General features: G+C 45.2%; 2 protein-coding genes across 2 annotated transcripts in view; one reads left to right on the top strand and one right to left on the bottom strand.

The window, feature by feature from the left end:
• Positions 1–3,004: 3,004 nt before the first annotated feature.
• aldh4a1 (aldehyde dehydrogenase 4 family, member A1) lies at positions 3,005–10,080 on the top strand. Its single transcript, XM_061923755.2, has 15 exons — positions 3,005–3,259; positions 5,359–5,452; positions 5,528–5,620; positions 5,736–5,783; positions 5,843–5,998; positions 7,957–8,106; positions 8,171–8,245; positions 8,310–8,497; positions 8,561–8,634; positions 8,691–8,887; positions 8,955–9,002; positions 9,067–9,219; positions 9,285–9,406; positions 9,470–9,588; positions 9,653–10,080. The coding sequence occupies exons 1-15, from the start codon at positions 3,219–3,221 to the stop codon at positions 9,763–9,765; spliced, it is 1,671 nt and encodes a 556-aa protein (XP_061779739.2). The 5' UTR covers positions 3,005–3,218; the 3' UTR covers positions 9,766–10,080.
• Positions 10,081–12,290: 2,210 nt separating this feature from the next.
• The window catches only part of ppp1r15b (protein phosphatase 1, regulatory subunit 15B), a 3,294-nt gene continuing 729 nt past the window's right edge, over positions 12,291–14,855 (bottom strand). Inside the window, exons 1-2 of the mRNA XM_061923754.2 lie at positions 13,258–14,855; positions 12,291–13,020 (exon numbers count right to left, since the gene is read on the bottom strand). The exon at positions 13,258–14,855 is cut by the window's right edge and continues 729 nt beyond it. Coding sequence (XP_061779738.2) covers positions 12,817–13,020; positions 13,258–14,805 — 1,752 coding nt within the window. The 5' untranslated portion in view covers positions 14,806–14,855 and the 3' untranslated portion in view covers positions 12,291–12,816. The remainder of the gene's footprint in view (positions 13,021–13,257) is intronic.

The raw sequence follows: 14,855 nt of genomic DNA, 5'->3' as shown, positions 1-14,855 counted from the left end.
AGATCTTTTTTCAGTCTGTTGTGGCCAGTGCCCTGTACTTTGCAGTGGTTTGTTGGGGGAGCAGCACCAGCAAAAGGGACTTAAACCGGATTGACAAACTGATCCGGAAAGCCGGCCAAACTATTGGCACGCAGTTGGAGGCGTTTGTGTCAGTGAGGGACAGGAAGACACTGGACAAACTGCTCGCCATCAGGGACAATCGTTCCCACCCACTCCACCAGACAATTGAGGGACAGCGGAGCTCATACTCCAACAGGCTCCTTCAGCTTCGTTCCCACAGTGTTCGATTCAAGAACTCCTTCATTCCGCATTCCATCCAACTGTATAATCACTCGCCATACAGCAATAGATGATATCTGTCTATTACCTGACACCTTCTATGTTAGCTACCCCTCTTTGTTTATAATGTCTATTTTCTGCTGGATCTACTCTCTATTTTATGCTGCAGCTGTTACATATACTGTAATAGTGTACATGGTAATAGTGTACATGGTGATTGTTATATATTGTATATATTATATAAAAATATAATACAATATATCAGTATATATCATATACTGTATATATAATATGTACATATTACATATATGTTATATTTTATATTGCTACTACGGTACATTTTTAGGGCAGCACGGTGAACCAGGGGTTAGTGCATGTGCCTCACAATACGAAGGTCCTGAGTAGTCCTGAGTTCAATCCCGGGCTTGGGATCTTTCTGTGTGGAGTTTGCATGTTCTCCCAGTGACTGCATGGGTTCCCTTCGGGTGCTCCGGCTTCCTCCCACCGCCAAAAACATGCACCTGGGGATAGGTTGATTGGCAACACTAAATTGGCCCTAGTGTGTGAATGTGAGTGTGAATGTTGTCTGTCTATCTGTGTTGGCCCTGCAATGAGGTGGCGACTTGTCCAGGGTGTACCCCGCCCTCCGCCCGAATGCAGCTGAGATAGGCTCCAGCACCCCCCGCGACCCCAAAAGGGACAAGCGGTAGAAGATGGATGGATGGATGTATATATAATATGTAATTACATATATATTATATTTTATATTGCTACTACGGTACATTTTTAGTCTACTTTATACCTACATTATCCTTTCCATCCTTACGCTTTCCATCCTTTGTAACTGAGCTACTGTGTGGAACAATTTCCCTTGTGGATCATTAAAGTTTGCCTAAGTCTAAGTCTAAGTCTAGATCAGTGGTTCTTAACCTGGGTTTGATCGAACCCTAGGGGTTCGGTGAGTCGGGCTCAGCAGAGGTCAAGACACACCCGACTCATCGTGTAAATAAAAACTTCTCCCTATCGGCGTATTACGGATACGGCAACAGCAGAAGTCAGACTGATTTGCAGGTGTGTAATTTGTTGGGAGTTTATGCACAGTGTTGGTTTTGTTGTTTGAACAAGGTGATGTTCATGCACGGTTCATTTTGTGCACCAGTTAAAAAAACATGGCAACACTTTAGTATGGGGAACATATTCACCATTAATTAGTTGCTTATTAACATGCAAATAAGAAACATATTGGCTCTTAACTGGTCATTATTAAGTACTTATTAATGCCTTATTCGACATGGCCTTATTATAATCCTAACCCTCTAACCCTGGCCCTAACCCTCTAACCCTAACCCTAACCCTCAACAAATAACTCTAAATTAAGTCTTTGTTGCTTAGAATATCTTCCCCATACTAAAGTGTTACCAAAAACATATAACTTTGTTTTGAATTGGAAGAAAAAAACATTTTATTTTTCACTAAAGAAGGGTTCGGTGAATGCGCATAAGAAACTGGTGGGGTTCGGTACCTCCAACAATGTTAAGAACCACTGGTCTAGATGGTATGACTTGTCAGAAAATGTATATAGTATTGGAATCATAATGTTTATCCATCCATCCATTTTCTACCGCTTATTCCCTTTGGGGTCGCGGGGGGCGCTGGAGCCTATCTCAGCTACAATCGGGCGGAAGGCGGGGTACACCCTGGACAAGTCGCCACCTCATCGCAGGGCCAACACAGATAGACAGACAACATTCACACTCACATTCACACACTAGGGCCAATTTAGTGTTGCCAATCAACTTATCCCCAGGTGCATGTCTTTGGAGGTGGGAGGAAGCCGGAGTACCCGGAGGGAACCCACGCAGTCACGGGGAGGACATGCAAACTCCACACAGAAAGATCCCGAGACCGGGATTGAACCCAAGACTACTCAGGACCTTCGTATTGTGAGGCAGATGCACTAACCCCTCTTCCACCGTGAAGCCATAATGTGTATAATATTATATATTTTCATTTACATGTAAGTATGTAATTAAGCATGACGTATTCCAAACATCACGTTTGGGGTTTTAGTAAAACCCCAAATGTGATGTTTGGAATACGTCCTGATGGATACATATCAATAAATAGATGCAATACTTTGTTTTATATTAGGTGATGATAAAATTTTAAAAGCATCTGTTTCTAATGACACAAGTTATACATCCCAGAGTTCATAACTGGCCAATCACAAGCGACATTTAAAAGAGCGGGACTGTTTTAAATTACTATTGTCGTCACTGATTGGCTGGTTCAATACTTTCAGCCCATCAAAAAGTAGTAGTTCTTAAATTGTAATAAATGTAATGTAAAACCGTTTTACATTACATAAGATACTTTCAGCCCATAAAAAGTAGTAGTTCTTAAATAGTAATAAATGTGATGTAAAACCGTTTTACATTACATTTATTACTATTTAAGAACTACTACTTTTTGATGGGCTGAAAGCATTGAACCAGCCAATCAGTGACGACAATAGTAACTTAAAATAGTCCCGCCCTTTTAAATGTCGCTTGTGATTTGCCAGTTATGAACTCTGGGGTGTATAACTTGTGTCATTAGAGACAGATGCTTTTCAAATGTTATCATCACCTAACATAAAACAAAGTATTGCATCTATTTATTGATATGTATCCATCAGGACAGACAACAGGTGGAACTCAACAACGAGCCCGCCCACTGTTACGTCAAAACCTTGAAGTCTTCCGGAACAGACCCCCGTACAATTGGAGAGGCTGTCCTCGTCCATAACGGGTCCGGGCCTTAGTCGTCTGGAGGCGGTACCATAAGTGGTCGAGAAAGGGGAGGCTTTTCTGTCTGTTTCCACGTTTTTTTTATTTATTATTTAGTGTGCCTGTCCTCCTTCCGCTGTGGCGTGTGTCCTGGTGCGGAACGTGGGAAACATGCTGTGCGTGACAGCGGCGGTGCGTCAGTCGTGGAGGGGGTAGGTGGAACCGGGGTGACCCGTTACCGGCCCGAGTGGACCGGAGAGGCTCGGTCACCTCTACTGGAATTGGCGAAGCTAACGCTAACCTGGCTAACTTAGCTTGACGTGAGCCTGGCTAGCCCTCGTTACGTCATGCTAGCATGTTAACTTGTATAGCTTCACCAATACACGACGTTTGTTATTTATTCTTATCAGCACGTTTTACTCTTAAAAAACAAAGTCACTGTGAAATTGTCTCATGGAGCTATTTGTTTACCTTTTTAAAGACCACATGACTTATTTGGACGGCACTGACAGGTGCTGACCCGGCCAGTCCAGCTAATTAACTAGTTTCGTACAATTAATGCGACGTATGTTATTTTTATCATTGTCATCACAGCACAATATTACTATGTTATTTGGAATGGAATTGATTGAAACTTGTATTAGTAGCTTGCACAGTGAAGTACATATTCCGTGCAATTGACCACTAAATGGTAACACGCGAATAAGTTTTTCAACTTGTTTAAGTCGGGGCCCACTTAAATTGATTCATGATACAGATATACACTATTATCATAATACAGTCATCACACAAGATAATCATCAGAGTATATACATTGAATTATTTACAATCTGGGGTGTGGGATGTGGAGTTAGGTTTGGTTGATATCAACACTTCAGTCATCAACAATTGCATCATCAGAGACATGGACATTGGAACAGTGTAGGACTGACTTGGTAGGATGTGTACTGCAAGTAGTGGACACAGAGAGAGAGATCAGAAAGTATAAGAAAAAGTGTCTACATTTGATTATTTACATTTCATTATTTACAATCCGAAGAGGTATGATTTGGAAGGGAGGGTGTTCGTTTAGGGCAGTGGTTCTCAAATGGGGGTACGCGTACCCCTGGGGGTACTTGAAGGCATGCCAAGGGGTACGTGAGATTTTTTTTTTTTTAATGGCTGTCAAAAAGAACTGTGAAAAGAAATGCAACAATGCAATATTCAGTGTTGACAGCTAGATTTTTTGTGGACATGTTCCATAAATATTGATGTTAAAGATTTCTTTTTTTATGAAGAAATGTTTAGAATTAAGTTCATGAATCCAGATGGATCTCTATTACAATCCCCAAAGAGGGCACTTTAAGTTGATGATTACTTCTATGTGTAGAAATCTTTATTTATAATTGAATCACTTGTTTATTTTTCAACAAGTTTTTAGTTATTTTTATATCTTTTTTTCCAAATAGTTCAAGAAAGACCACTACAAATGAGCAATATTTTGCACTGTTATACCATTTAATAAATCAGAAACTGATGACATATTGCTGTATTTTACTTCTTTATCTCTTTTTTTCAACCAAAAATGCTTTGCTCTGATTAGGGGGTACTTGAATTAAAAAAATGTTCACAGGGGGTACATCACTGAAAAAAGGTTGAGAACCACTGGTTTAGGGTTTAAGTTGCCTGGAGGTGTTCTTTTAGTGCGGTTTTGAAGGAGGATAGAGATGCCCTTTCTTTTACACCTGTTGGGAGTGCTTTCCATATTGATGTGGCATAGAAAGAGAATGAGTTAGGACCTTTGTTAGATCGGAATCTGGGTTTAACGTGGTTAGTGGAGCTCCCTCTGGTGTTGTGGTTATGGCGGTCATTTACGTTAAGGAAGTAGTTTGACAATGTTCCCTGCTACAGGAATTCTTCAAGTAGGGAACATTCCATGTCCCATGAAGATTTCAACATGTCCGTGTGTTGACTTTCTCTGCAGGGGTTTGTGAGCCACACTGGGAAACATGGACAAACCGCTCCAGATTATACTGGGCAACATTATATAAAGGGACACATTCGACACACATACTGGGACGCATTAGTAACCGAATAAACAAACACATTCTGGGACAAGCAGTTGCACGTTAACCTTCACAGGTTATGTTGGACAAGTTAATCATAAGTCATGAAGCTAAAAGGACAAGGTTCACTCGACAAAGGAACACGTTCACGTATGAAAAGGACTACCATTGAAACATTGAACTTGAAAGACCCACTCAGTCACAACTATGATCTGGAATTGACAAGCGGGGAACTTTCAAAGTAAGGGCTCATTTTGTCCTTTCAGGTTAAAAAGTTCTGCGTGTGCGGTGGTGACGGTGAAAAACGAGCCCATCCTCTCCTTCAAGCATGGAAGTGTGGAAAGAAAGGAACTGCTACAGGTTGCTATCTCTCCCAGCTCACCCTGAAAGTAAATTAATGATTATAGGTGAATTATCACAACCTGTGTGTGTTAGGCACTGGAGCATGTGAAGGCTAGCACTGAAGAGATTCCTTGCGTGGTTGGAGATGAACGCGTGTGGACCAGCGACATCAGATATCAGCTATGTGTGAGTGTGTAATCTATTACTGTTATCTACTCCTGTAATATCTTATCTTATCTGTCGCTCTACTACATTATTGTAATCCATTAGTGTTATCTATAACTGGTGTGTTTCCTTCCAGCCGTACAATCACGCTCACAAGGTGGCCAAGTTCTGTTACGCCGACAAGGTGAGTCACGCGTTCCCCGCATGTTTAGCGTACGCCACCACTAATCAGCGTGAGTGCAGGAGCTGATCAACAAAGCCATGATGGCGTCGTTGGCGGCGCGGAGAGAGTGGGATCTGAAACCCGTGCAGGACCGAGCTCAGGTCCTCTTCAAGGCCGCCGATGTCATCAGTGGACCTAAACGAGCGGAAGTCCTAGCAAAGACTATGGTTGGACAGGTAAGGTAAAGATTAGAAATGTCCGATAATATCGGACTGCCGATATTATCGGCTGATAAATGCTTTAAAATGTAATATCTGAAATGATCGGTATCGGTTTCAAAAAGTAAAATGTATGACTTTTTAAAACGCAGCTGTACGGAGTGGTACACGGATGTAGGGAGAAGTACAGAGCGCCAATAAACCTTAAAGGCACTGCCTTTGCGTGCCCGCCCAATCACATAATATCTACGGCTTTTCACACACACAAGTGAATGCAAACATACTTGGTCAACAGCCATACAGGTCACACTGAGGGTGGCCGTATAAACAACTTTAACACTGTTACAAATATGTGTCACACTGTGAACCCACACCAAACAAGAATGACAAACACATTTCGGGAGAACATCTGCACCGTAACACAACATAAACACAACAGAACAAATACCCAGAACCCCTTGCAGCACTAACTCTTCCAGGACGCTAAAATATACACCCCCCTCCCAACCCCACCCACCTCAACCTTCTCATGCTCTCTCAGGGAGAGCATGTCCCAAATTCCAAGCTGCTGTTTTGAGGCATGTTAAAAAAAATAATGCACTTTGTGACTTCAATAATAAATATGGCAGTGCCATGTTGGCATTTTTTTCCATAACTTGAGTTGATTTATTTTGGAAAACCTTGTTACATTGTTTAATGCAGGGGTGCTCATTACGTCGATCGCGAGCTACCGGTCGATCGTGGAGGGTGTGTCAGTCGATCACCAGCCAGCCATTAATAAAATAGTCCTAAAAATGAGCGATCATAAATCTTCACTATGACGTCACTTTCGTCACTTGATTGACATTCACGGCACCCGAGGGTCTTCTGAGAAGACGCTGGCTGCTGCCAGCTCATTAAAATTACCGACTGGAAGGCGAGAAACACTTTCAACAGACTCTGGCGCCGTACCTGTCGTCAAAACTCCAAAGACCGACTGCACAGTTGCACAATAAAAGCTCTGCTTCATTCTGCCTGCGCTACCAAAATAAGAGTCTCAGAAAGCTGGCGTGCACAAGCTAGCAAGCTACGGAGTTTGCCGACAATGTATTTCTTGTAAAGTGTATACAAAGGAGTACGGAAGCTGGATAAATAAGATGCCAAAAACCAGCCACTTTCATGTGGTATTGGACAGAAAGGAGGACTTTTTTTCTCCTCCATTCGAAAATGCGGACCTCATCAGCACCACTGTTTGATTACAATCAATGCAAGCCATCACAATCAGGTAATACACCAACTTATATTCTTGTCTTCATGAAAGAAAGGAATCTATATGTGTTAAACATGCTTGTATTATCTTTAAACACCTTTAACTTGTTAACAATATTAACTATGTGTTAAACATTCTTGTATTATCATTAAACACCTTTAATTTATTAACAATATTAACTATATGTGTTAAACATGCTTGCATTATCACTAAACATCTTTAACTTATTAACTATATGTATTAAACATACTTGTATTTTCATTAAACACCTTTAATTTATTAACAATATTAACTATATGTGTTAAACATGTTTGTATTATCTTTAAACACCTTTAACTTATTAACAATATTAACTATATGTGTTAAACATGCTTGTATTATCATTAAACACCTTTAACTTGTTAACAAAAACATATGTTTCATAAATAAGTAAATATAAATTATATGTATGAATGAGGTAGATCCCCACGACTTGATCAATTGAAAAGTAGCTCGCCTGCAGAAAAAGTGTGAGCACCCCTGGTTTAATGCATCCAGCGGGGCATCACAACAAAATTAGGCATAATAATGTGTTAATTCCACGACTGTATATATCGGTATCGGTTGATATCGGAATCGGTAATTAAGAGTTGGACAATATCGGATATCGGCAAAAAAGCCATTATCGGACATCTCTAGTAAAGATGCTAAAATAATTAGCGCCCCGTAATCGCCAAGCATCTTTCAGGGCAAAACGGTGATGCAGGCAGAGATTGATGCGGCTGCTGAGCTCATCGACTTTTTCCGATTCAACGCCAAACACGCCGTGGAGCTGGAGTCGCAGCAGCCGCTGGACGCAGAGGGAAGCACCAACACAGCCCTCTATCGTGGACTAGAGGTACTGCACGTGTGCGTCGCCGCCTGTCAGGTCTGATTTAACTCGGTTGTTTTTCCTCTGTCAGGGCTTCATCGCCGCTGTGGCGCCCTTCAACTTCACCGCTATCGGCGGGAATCTGGCTGGAACGCCGACGCTGATGGTAAGTTCCACGGGAGGACGTCTTCAAACCAAGGTTTTGTCGCTGACACGTTGACCTCTTACAGGGAAACGTGGTCCTGTGGAAGCCCAGCGACACCGCCATGTCGGCCAGCTACGCCGTCTACAACATCCTGAGGGAGTGCGGCCTACCCCCCAACATCGTCCAGTTTTTGCCGGCAGATGGCCCCGTGTTTGGAGACGCCGTCACGGCGTCGGAGCACCTGGCAGGAATCAACTTCACCGGCAGCGTTTCGTAAGGACCGAGCAGGACGCCGTGTCTGCGTGGTAACGAGCTGACGTTTGGACATTTTTGCAGGACTTTCAAGCGGCTGTGGAAGCAAGTGGCCCAGAACTTGGACGTCTACAGAAGCTTCCCTCGGCTGGCCGGAGGTGAGGACCACTTTGCTTGACAGACATTCCCTGCCTCACCGTCCTCTCGTCCTCAGAGTGCGGCGGGAAGAACTTCCATTTTGTCCACAAGTCGGCGGACGTGCCGAGCGTGGTCAACGGGACGATTCGCTCTGCATTTGAGTACAGCGGTCAGAAGTGTTCGGCGTGCTCCAGGATGTACGTGCCACACAGCCTGTGGCCGCGTGTCCAACAGCAGCTTGTGGATATCCTCAAAGAAGTCAGAGTTGGAGATGTGAGTGCTTTCATCAAGTTGCTGCTGCGGCGGAACAAGAACCTTCTAACGTCTTGTTGTTGTTCAGCCTGTAGAAGACTTCAGCACCTTCTTCTCTGCCGTCATCGACAACAAGGTGCCGCCATCTTTGCTTGTGCTTTTCTTCCATGCGCTCACTTATTAACTGTTTGCTTCTGCAGTCTTTCAGCCGCATCAAGTCATGGTTGGACCGGGCCAAGACCTCCCCCAATTTAGAAATCATCGCCGGGGGAAAATGTGACGATTCCAAAGGCTACTTTATAGAGCCCACTGTAATCCGGACCAAAGACCCTCATGACGACGTCATGGAGGAGGTTCAGTCTTGTCTCATTCTGTGTCATCCCGCTTTGCTTCCGCCTCACATTTTTGTGTGTTTCAGGAGATCTTTGGACCCGTTTTGTCCGTTTACGTCTACCCTGACGACGACTACAAGGAGATATTGCGACTGATTGACAGCACGTCGCCGTACGCGCTTACAGGCGCTGTTTTTGCTCTCGACAGGTAAGAACGCTCGCTTTAGCCACGACACTCATCGACCTTTCACTTACCGACATGTCACCGCAGGAGCGTCGTCGACGAGGCGTCAAAGGTTTTGAGGAACGCTGCTGGAAACTTCTACATCAACGACAAGTCCACCGGCTCCGTTGTGGCGCAGCAGCCATTTGGGGGTGCCAGAGCTTCAGGTGAGACTACTACCCTTTTTTTGAAGCAGTGTGAGTGATCTTGACACGGCTTCCCCTCCGTCAGGCACCAACGACAAACCCGGCGGTCCGCACTACGTCCTCCGCTGGACGTCGCCGCAGGTAGTCAAGGAAACGCACGTCCCGCTCACAGAGTGGAAGTATCCTTACATGGGATAATCGCAGGCTTGGCTCTGCCCCTCGCCGTCCACTCTGCACTGAACTGTGACATGAATGTAAACAAGTGGCGTGCACGTCTTCCAAAACACACACGTGTGTGCACGTGAGCTTTTTAAGTAAAGTCAACTTTTTACATTTTTATCGTGTAATTTACCAATACTAAAAGATTAATAAGTATAAGTGTAATAATTGTCATTTGATAATAAAATAGGTATGTGATGGTGCATGACTGCTGAAATTTTGATTGATTTTATCAAATGTATGTGATTTGACATGTTTGTACAGTAGAAAATACAGATTATTAATAAAACCAAATTCTGTGTTCTTTCTCCTTTTCAGTTCAAACTTTAAATCTACAGTGCCCACATCTTTCTCTAAATTTAAAAAAAATGCATAAAAAGTTATTTAACCATGTCCATCCATCCATCTTCAACCCCTTATCTGGAATCGGGTCGCGGGGACAACAGCTCTAGCAGAGACCCCCAGACTTCCCACTCCAGAGCAACATTAGCAACTTCCTCCTGGGGAAGCCCGAAGTGTTCCCAGGTCAGAGAGGAGATGTAATCCCCTCCATCTGGTCCTTGGCCTGCCACGGGGTCTCCTCCCAGTAGGACGTGCAACGAGGACCTCCCTAGGGAGACGCTCGTGAGGAGATGCCTGAACCACCTGAGCTGGCTCCTTTCCAAGCGAAGGAGCAGCGGTTCTACTCCGAGTCTCTCTCGGGTGACTGAACTTTTCACCCTATCTCTAAGGGAGATGCCAGCCACCCTTCTGAGGAAACTCATTTTGGCCGTTTGTATCCAATTTGAGTACTGGCGAGCGATCTCTGAATCCGGGAACATATCCTTCACGGATTTGTTGAAAACATCCGCAAATGAGAACGGGATGTTGCTTGCAAGGTGGCCCATAATACTGCGTTGCCACCGACTTGTGCTTCTCTGACCGTTCATGAGTGACTATATCCATTCGGCTACCGTGTTATGGGTTATATATAAACTTACGGATAACGGAGACATATATAATAGTCAACTTTTCAGGTGAGAGGACACTAAACGCAACGCCTTTAAGGCATGCCCCCAATATTGTTTTTCCGGCTGGAAATTGCCGTAGTTTTGAAGCAATGCATGATGGGAATCTGGATGTTGTGTGTCAGTGTATTAACGTGCTGGCCGGAATAAACACACGCTGAAATAATAGTTCCGTGCCTGCCTACTTTATGGGTTATAGATAAACCTATGGATAACGGAGACATATATAATAGTCTCTTTTCAGGTGAGAGATGACGCTAAAGGGAGTGCCTTTAAGGCACGCCCCCAATATAGTTGTCCGGCTGGAAATCGGGAGATTTTCGGGAGAGGCACTAAAATTCGGGAGGGTTGGCAAATATGAGTTAAACGCTGTAAGTTTCCTTCAAAAGTCAAAGGACAACACAACAGGCTAGTCATTACAGAGCATCATAAATAATATACGTAATTTCTCACAACTTTATCTGATGGTGAAAATGCACTAACTTGCATACATTTTAAAAACTTAAATTGTGTAGAATTAACTAATTCATATACAGTGTGGTTACATTATCAAATATTTATATGCAAATTATGTATATAGGCATCATTATGAACAGGACACGTTGAGATCCCTTCTCACCTTGTCCTGGACATGTCTCCCTCTGCTGGTCCCTGCGAGGACAGCAACCTCCCTCTACCCCAGCAGGCATGGACCTCTCTAAAGCAGTGTTCCCCAACCACTGGTCCGAGGACCGGTACCGGTCCGTAACGCAGAGAAACATTTAATAATTTATAAACGACTGCATTTTCTCCGACTTAACTTTTGCCTTTCCCACTAGTCACACCTATAAGCTTGTTTATGGAAGTTGCCATTTGTTAAATTTGTTATAACTTTGTGACATGATATTTAATGATACATTAAAGAACATATAAAATATAAATGTGACAGATTTTTCATGCACTTATTTTTGCTGTATTCATCTGGCACAAGAGGAAAGCCGGTCCCTGAAAATAATGCCTAAATTGGACTGTGGTGCAAAAAAGGTTGGGGACCACTGCTCTAAAGGGCCCCTGACTGCCTCGCCCTCTGATCTCCGACCCTTCACCAGGCAGACCTGGGAGTTTTCATCTGTCTTTTGGAGGTCCTAGGCCATCCATTGGATCCTGCTTTTGTCCAGAGACGCAACAAGCGCGAGCGGATGAGAGTGGAGTGCGTCAATGTGTGCTACGCATGGCTGAGAGTACCTGCCAGCCATCAGCACTACCAAGAGGCTCAATAAAGTACATACGCTGCGTCCATCAGCTACATCAAGTACCTGCGGGACCTGGTGGTGGCGCTAGAGGACAAGTCAACGGGTGCCAACTGACCAAGTACTTAGACTTGCTAAAAAAAACAATACTGTTAGCCAGTTGAGGTAGTCACCTGTTGCTGTCTCTTCTGCTATTGGCCAACACTCCTAAGGACAAGTGATTAATCACAGCTGCATGTTGCTTGCTAGAGGAATGAATAAAGCGCCGTGCGCTCATTATATATTTATTTGTGAGCAAAACATCAAGCACAGGAAAATGACGCCTTACAAAAATAAAAGCTTTTCAGATTAATATGGTAGTCATTTTCCTTTAGAAGTCCTTTGAAGAGTCTTAAGTGTTCACTTCATGTCACATGAGTAAACCAATCGTGACACAAGGTCAAATAAATGTAATTTACAACTCTTCAATCACTTTAATATGCATACATGTAAGTATACATGTATATGTGTTGGTTAAACCTTGTTATTTAATACTACTTCAATACTACTGGTGAGCATGTGTCATGTGATCAAGCAAGTCCAAGACACCTCCCACGTCCCCTACATGAGGTACATCCACTTCGGCTGTCCAGAAATTAGCGGAAAGGTTAAAGTTGAAGCTTGTCAATGAGAAATTATCCTCAAACGGGTCCTCAAAGGTGGGGGTGGATTTTACTCGCCAAGGTGCCAAGTTGCAGACACATGCAAAGTTAAATAAGAACAGGCAAATAAAACGTGAGCCCTGTGCGGTCCTCTCATGCGTCCTGGGCGGTGAGGCGGCGATAAACCAGGCGGCGGTGCTGCGGCTGCAGGCAGTAGGCGATGCTAAGCTCCACCTCCTGACAGCGCCGCAGGAAGCGGCAGCGGTCCCGGGCCAGCTCCTCCCATGGTCCCTTGCGGTCCTCTTCCTCCTCGCCGCAGTTGGCGAAGAACTCCTCCACGCGATCAGAGAAGCGCACCTGCCCAGGAAGTAAAAGGAATTTCAGAATAAAATCTGTTCTAGTCCAATCTGACCACAAGGAGGCGACAAAGCTTCAAAGTTAGATTTATTTGAATTAAGTTAGTCCCGCCCACCCCAACAAGGTGACAGGTAGAAACCGGAAGTGTTTGAGTATGGCTTATGATCCTTCACTACATCATGAGAGACAATAAATTGGATATATTTGAAAAGAGTGTGAGTGAAAATTCAAACTGACCTTTTTGGAAGTTCTGAGTGATGAAACAGAACAGGTGGACAGTTCTGAGACACTACGGTCTGTTTTTTCCACGTCCTTTTTCCTGTACGCAGACCGCAATGGCGCCTTGGACCGTGGGGGCCGACTGGGGGCCTTTGGGGGTGTCCTGGCCGGGGATGCAACTTGTGCAGAAGCTGGCCTTCCAAGTGGGGCCTGAAAGTTGAAAAGGCTGTAGGGGTCCGACGAGGCGAAGGAGCTGAGCAGGCGGAGGCTTTCTGCCTCGTCCACCTCGCTGGCCGACGTCGAGTCATCCCACGTGTCCTGTCCAGAGGGAGGCGAGGATGTCAGGGGGAGAATGGCGAGAGGGCTGACATCAGGGGAGGAGGCCGGCGTAGACTGAGTGGAGGAAGGAGGCGAAGTGACGGGAATGGAGCGCGCCGGCGTGCTGCCCGTGTGCAGGGCGGCGGTGAAGTTTCGGAGATTGTAGGGGTCACGATTCGGACACAAGGAAGTGAGGAGACGCTCCGCCTCCGGATCGAGTGGGCCGTCTGAGTCTGAAGCTTCGTCGTCTTCGTCGGTGGTGTCAGAAAAGAAAGACGATCCCTCGCTGTCAAAGCCGTCGTCGTCGTCGTCGTCCTCCGATTGGCTGCTGCTGTCGTCGTCGTCGTCGTCACTGCAGGGGCAGCCCATGATGAAGGCGATGCTCTTGTTTTGGCAATGGGGGGACGCCACGGCGGTCGCGCTTTCTTCGTTCTCACCCTGTGTCTCGCGTCCCTCAGACTCCGCCTCCTCCGTCGTATCAGAGGGTCCTGCCGGTGCCTGCGTGGTCAATAAGTGACAAATGTGCGCTTGCTCCTCCTCCAAGCTGGAGTAGCCATTATCCTGATCCCGAGTCAGCAGGCTCACCGCCGAGCAAGCGGCACCGATGTTGACTTGGTGGCCTGCAGCGGTACAGTTTCTGTCATTGTTAGCGGCTTCCTCCCCATAAAGTCCAGCGTGTTCGCTGAGCGACAACACGCCGTGTGATTCTTTTGTGTCCAGCATGGTTCTGTTGTTGGAAGCCAACAACACGGTGTGGGCAACGTCCCCTCCAAAGAAGCTGCTCAACCAACTCTTGCTCCTCATACAGTCCGTCCCTGCTCCGGGTTGCATGTCCTGACTGGGCCAGGAAGAAGACCAATATGAGGCTTCAGATTGAATGCCGACTTCTTGAAGTGAGTCGGTGCTCAGCCAGGACAAAGTTGTATCCGTCCTTGGCTCCTGGAGACCAGCAGGACAAGCTGCGTTCTGACTGAGCGGCATCATGACGTCCAGGTGTCGTAAAAACTCTCCTTGCTCATTAACCAGACTATTGTTCATATCTCCGCCGTCTGCCAAAAAGGGGGTTCGGGCGAGGCCCGGCATGTATTTGTGCAAAAATGACATCGCTGGCCTGGACCACACGGAGAACAGGCCGATCCACGAACTTTCCTGACTGTCGAGGCCCGGAGAGGCGACGGTGAGGCCGGCAGAAGAGGGCAGGCTCTTCCCGCACGGTAACTGTCCCTCGGTACTCCTGTTTCCAAACATATTCTACAAACTACAAGGTGCCAAAACACAACACTGAATTTTCGGTAATT

This window comes from Nerophis lumbriciformis, linkage group LG28 (genome assembly GCF_033978685.3).
Source record: "Nerophis lumbriciformis linkage group LG28, RoL_Nlum_v2.1, whole genome shotgun sequence".
Taxonomy (NCBI): domain Eukaryota; kingdom Metazoa; phylum Chordata; class Actinopteri; order Syngnathiformes; family Syngnathidae; genus Nerophis; species Nerophis lumbriciformis.
This window is presented reverse-complemented; position numbering and strand designations above follow the sequence as displayed.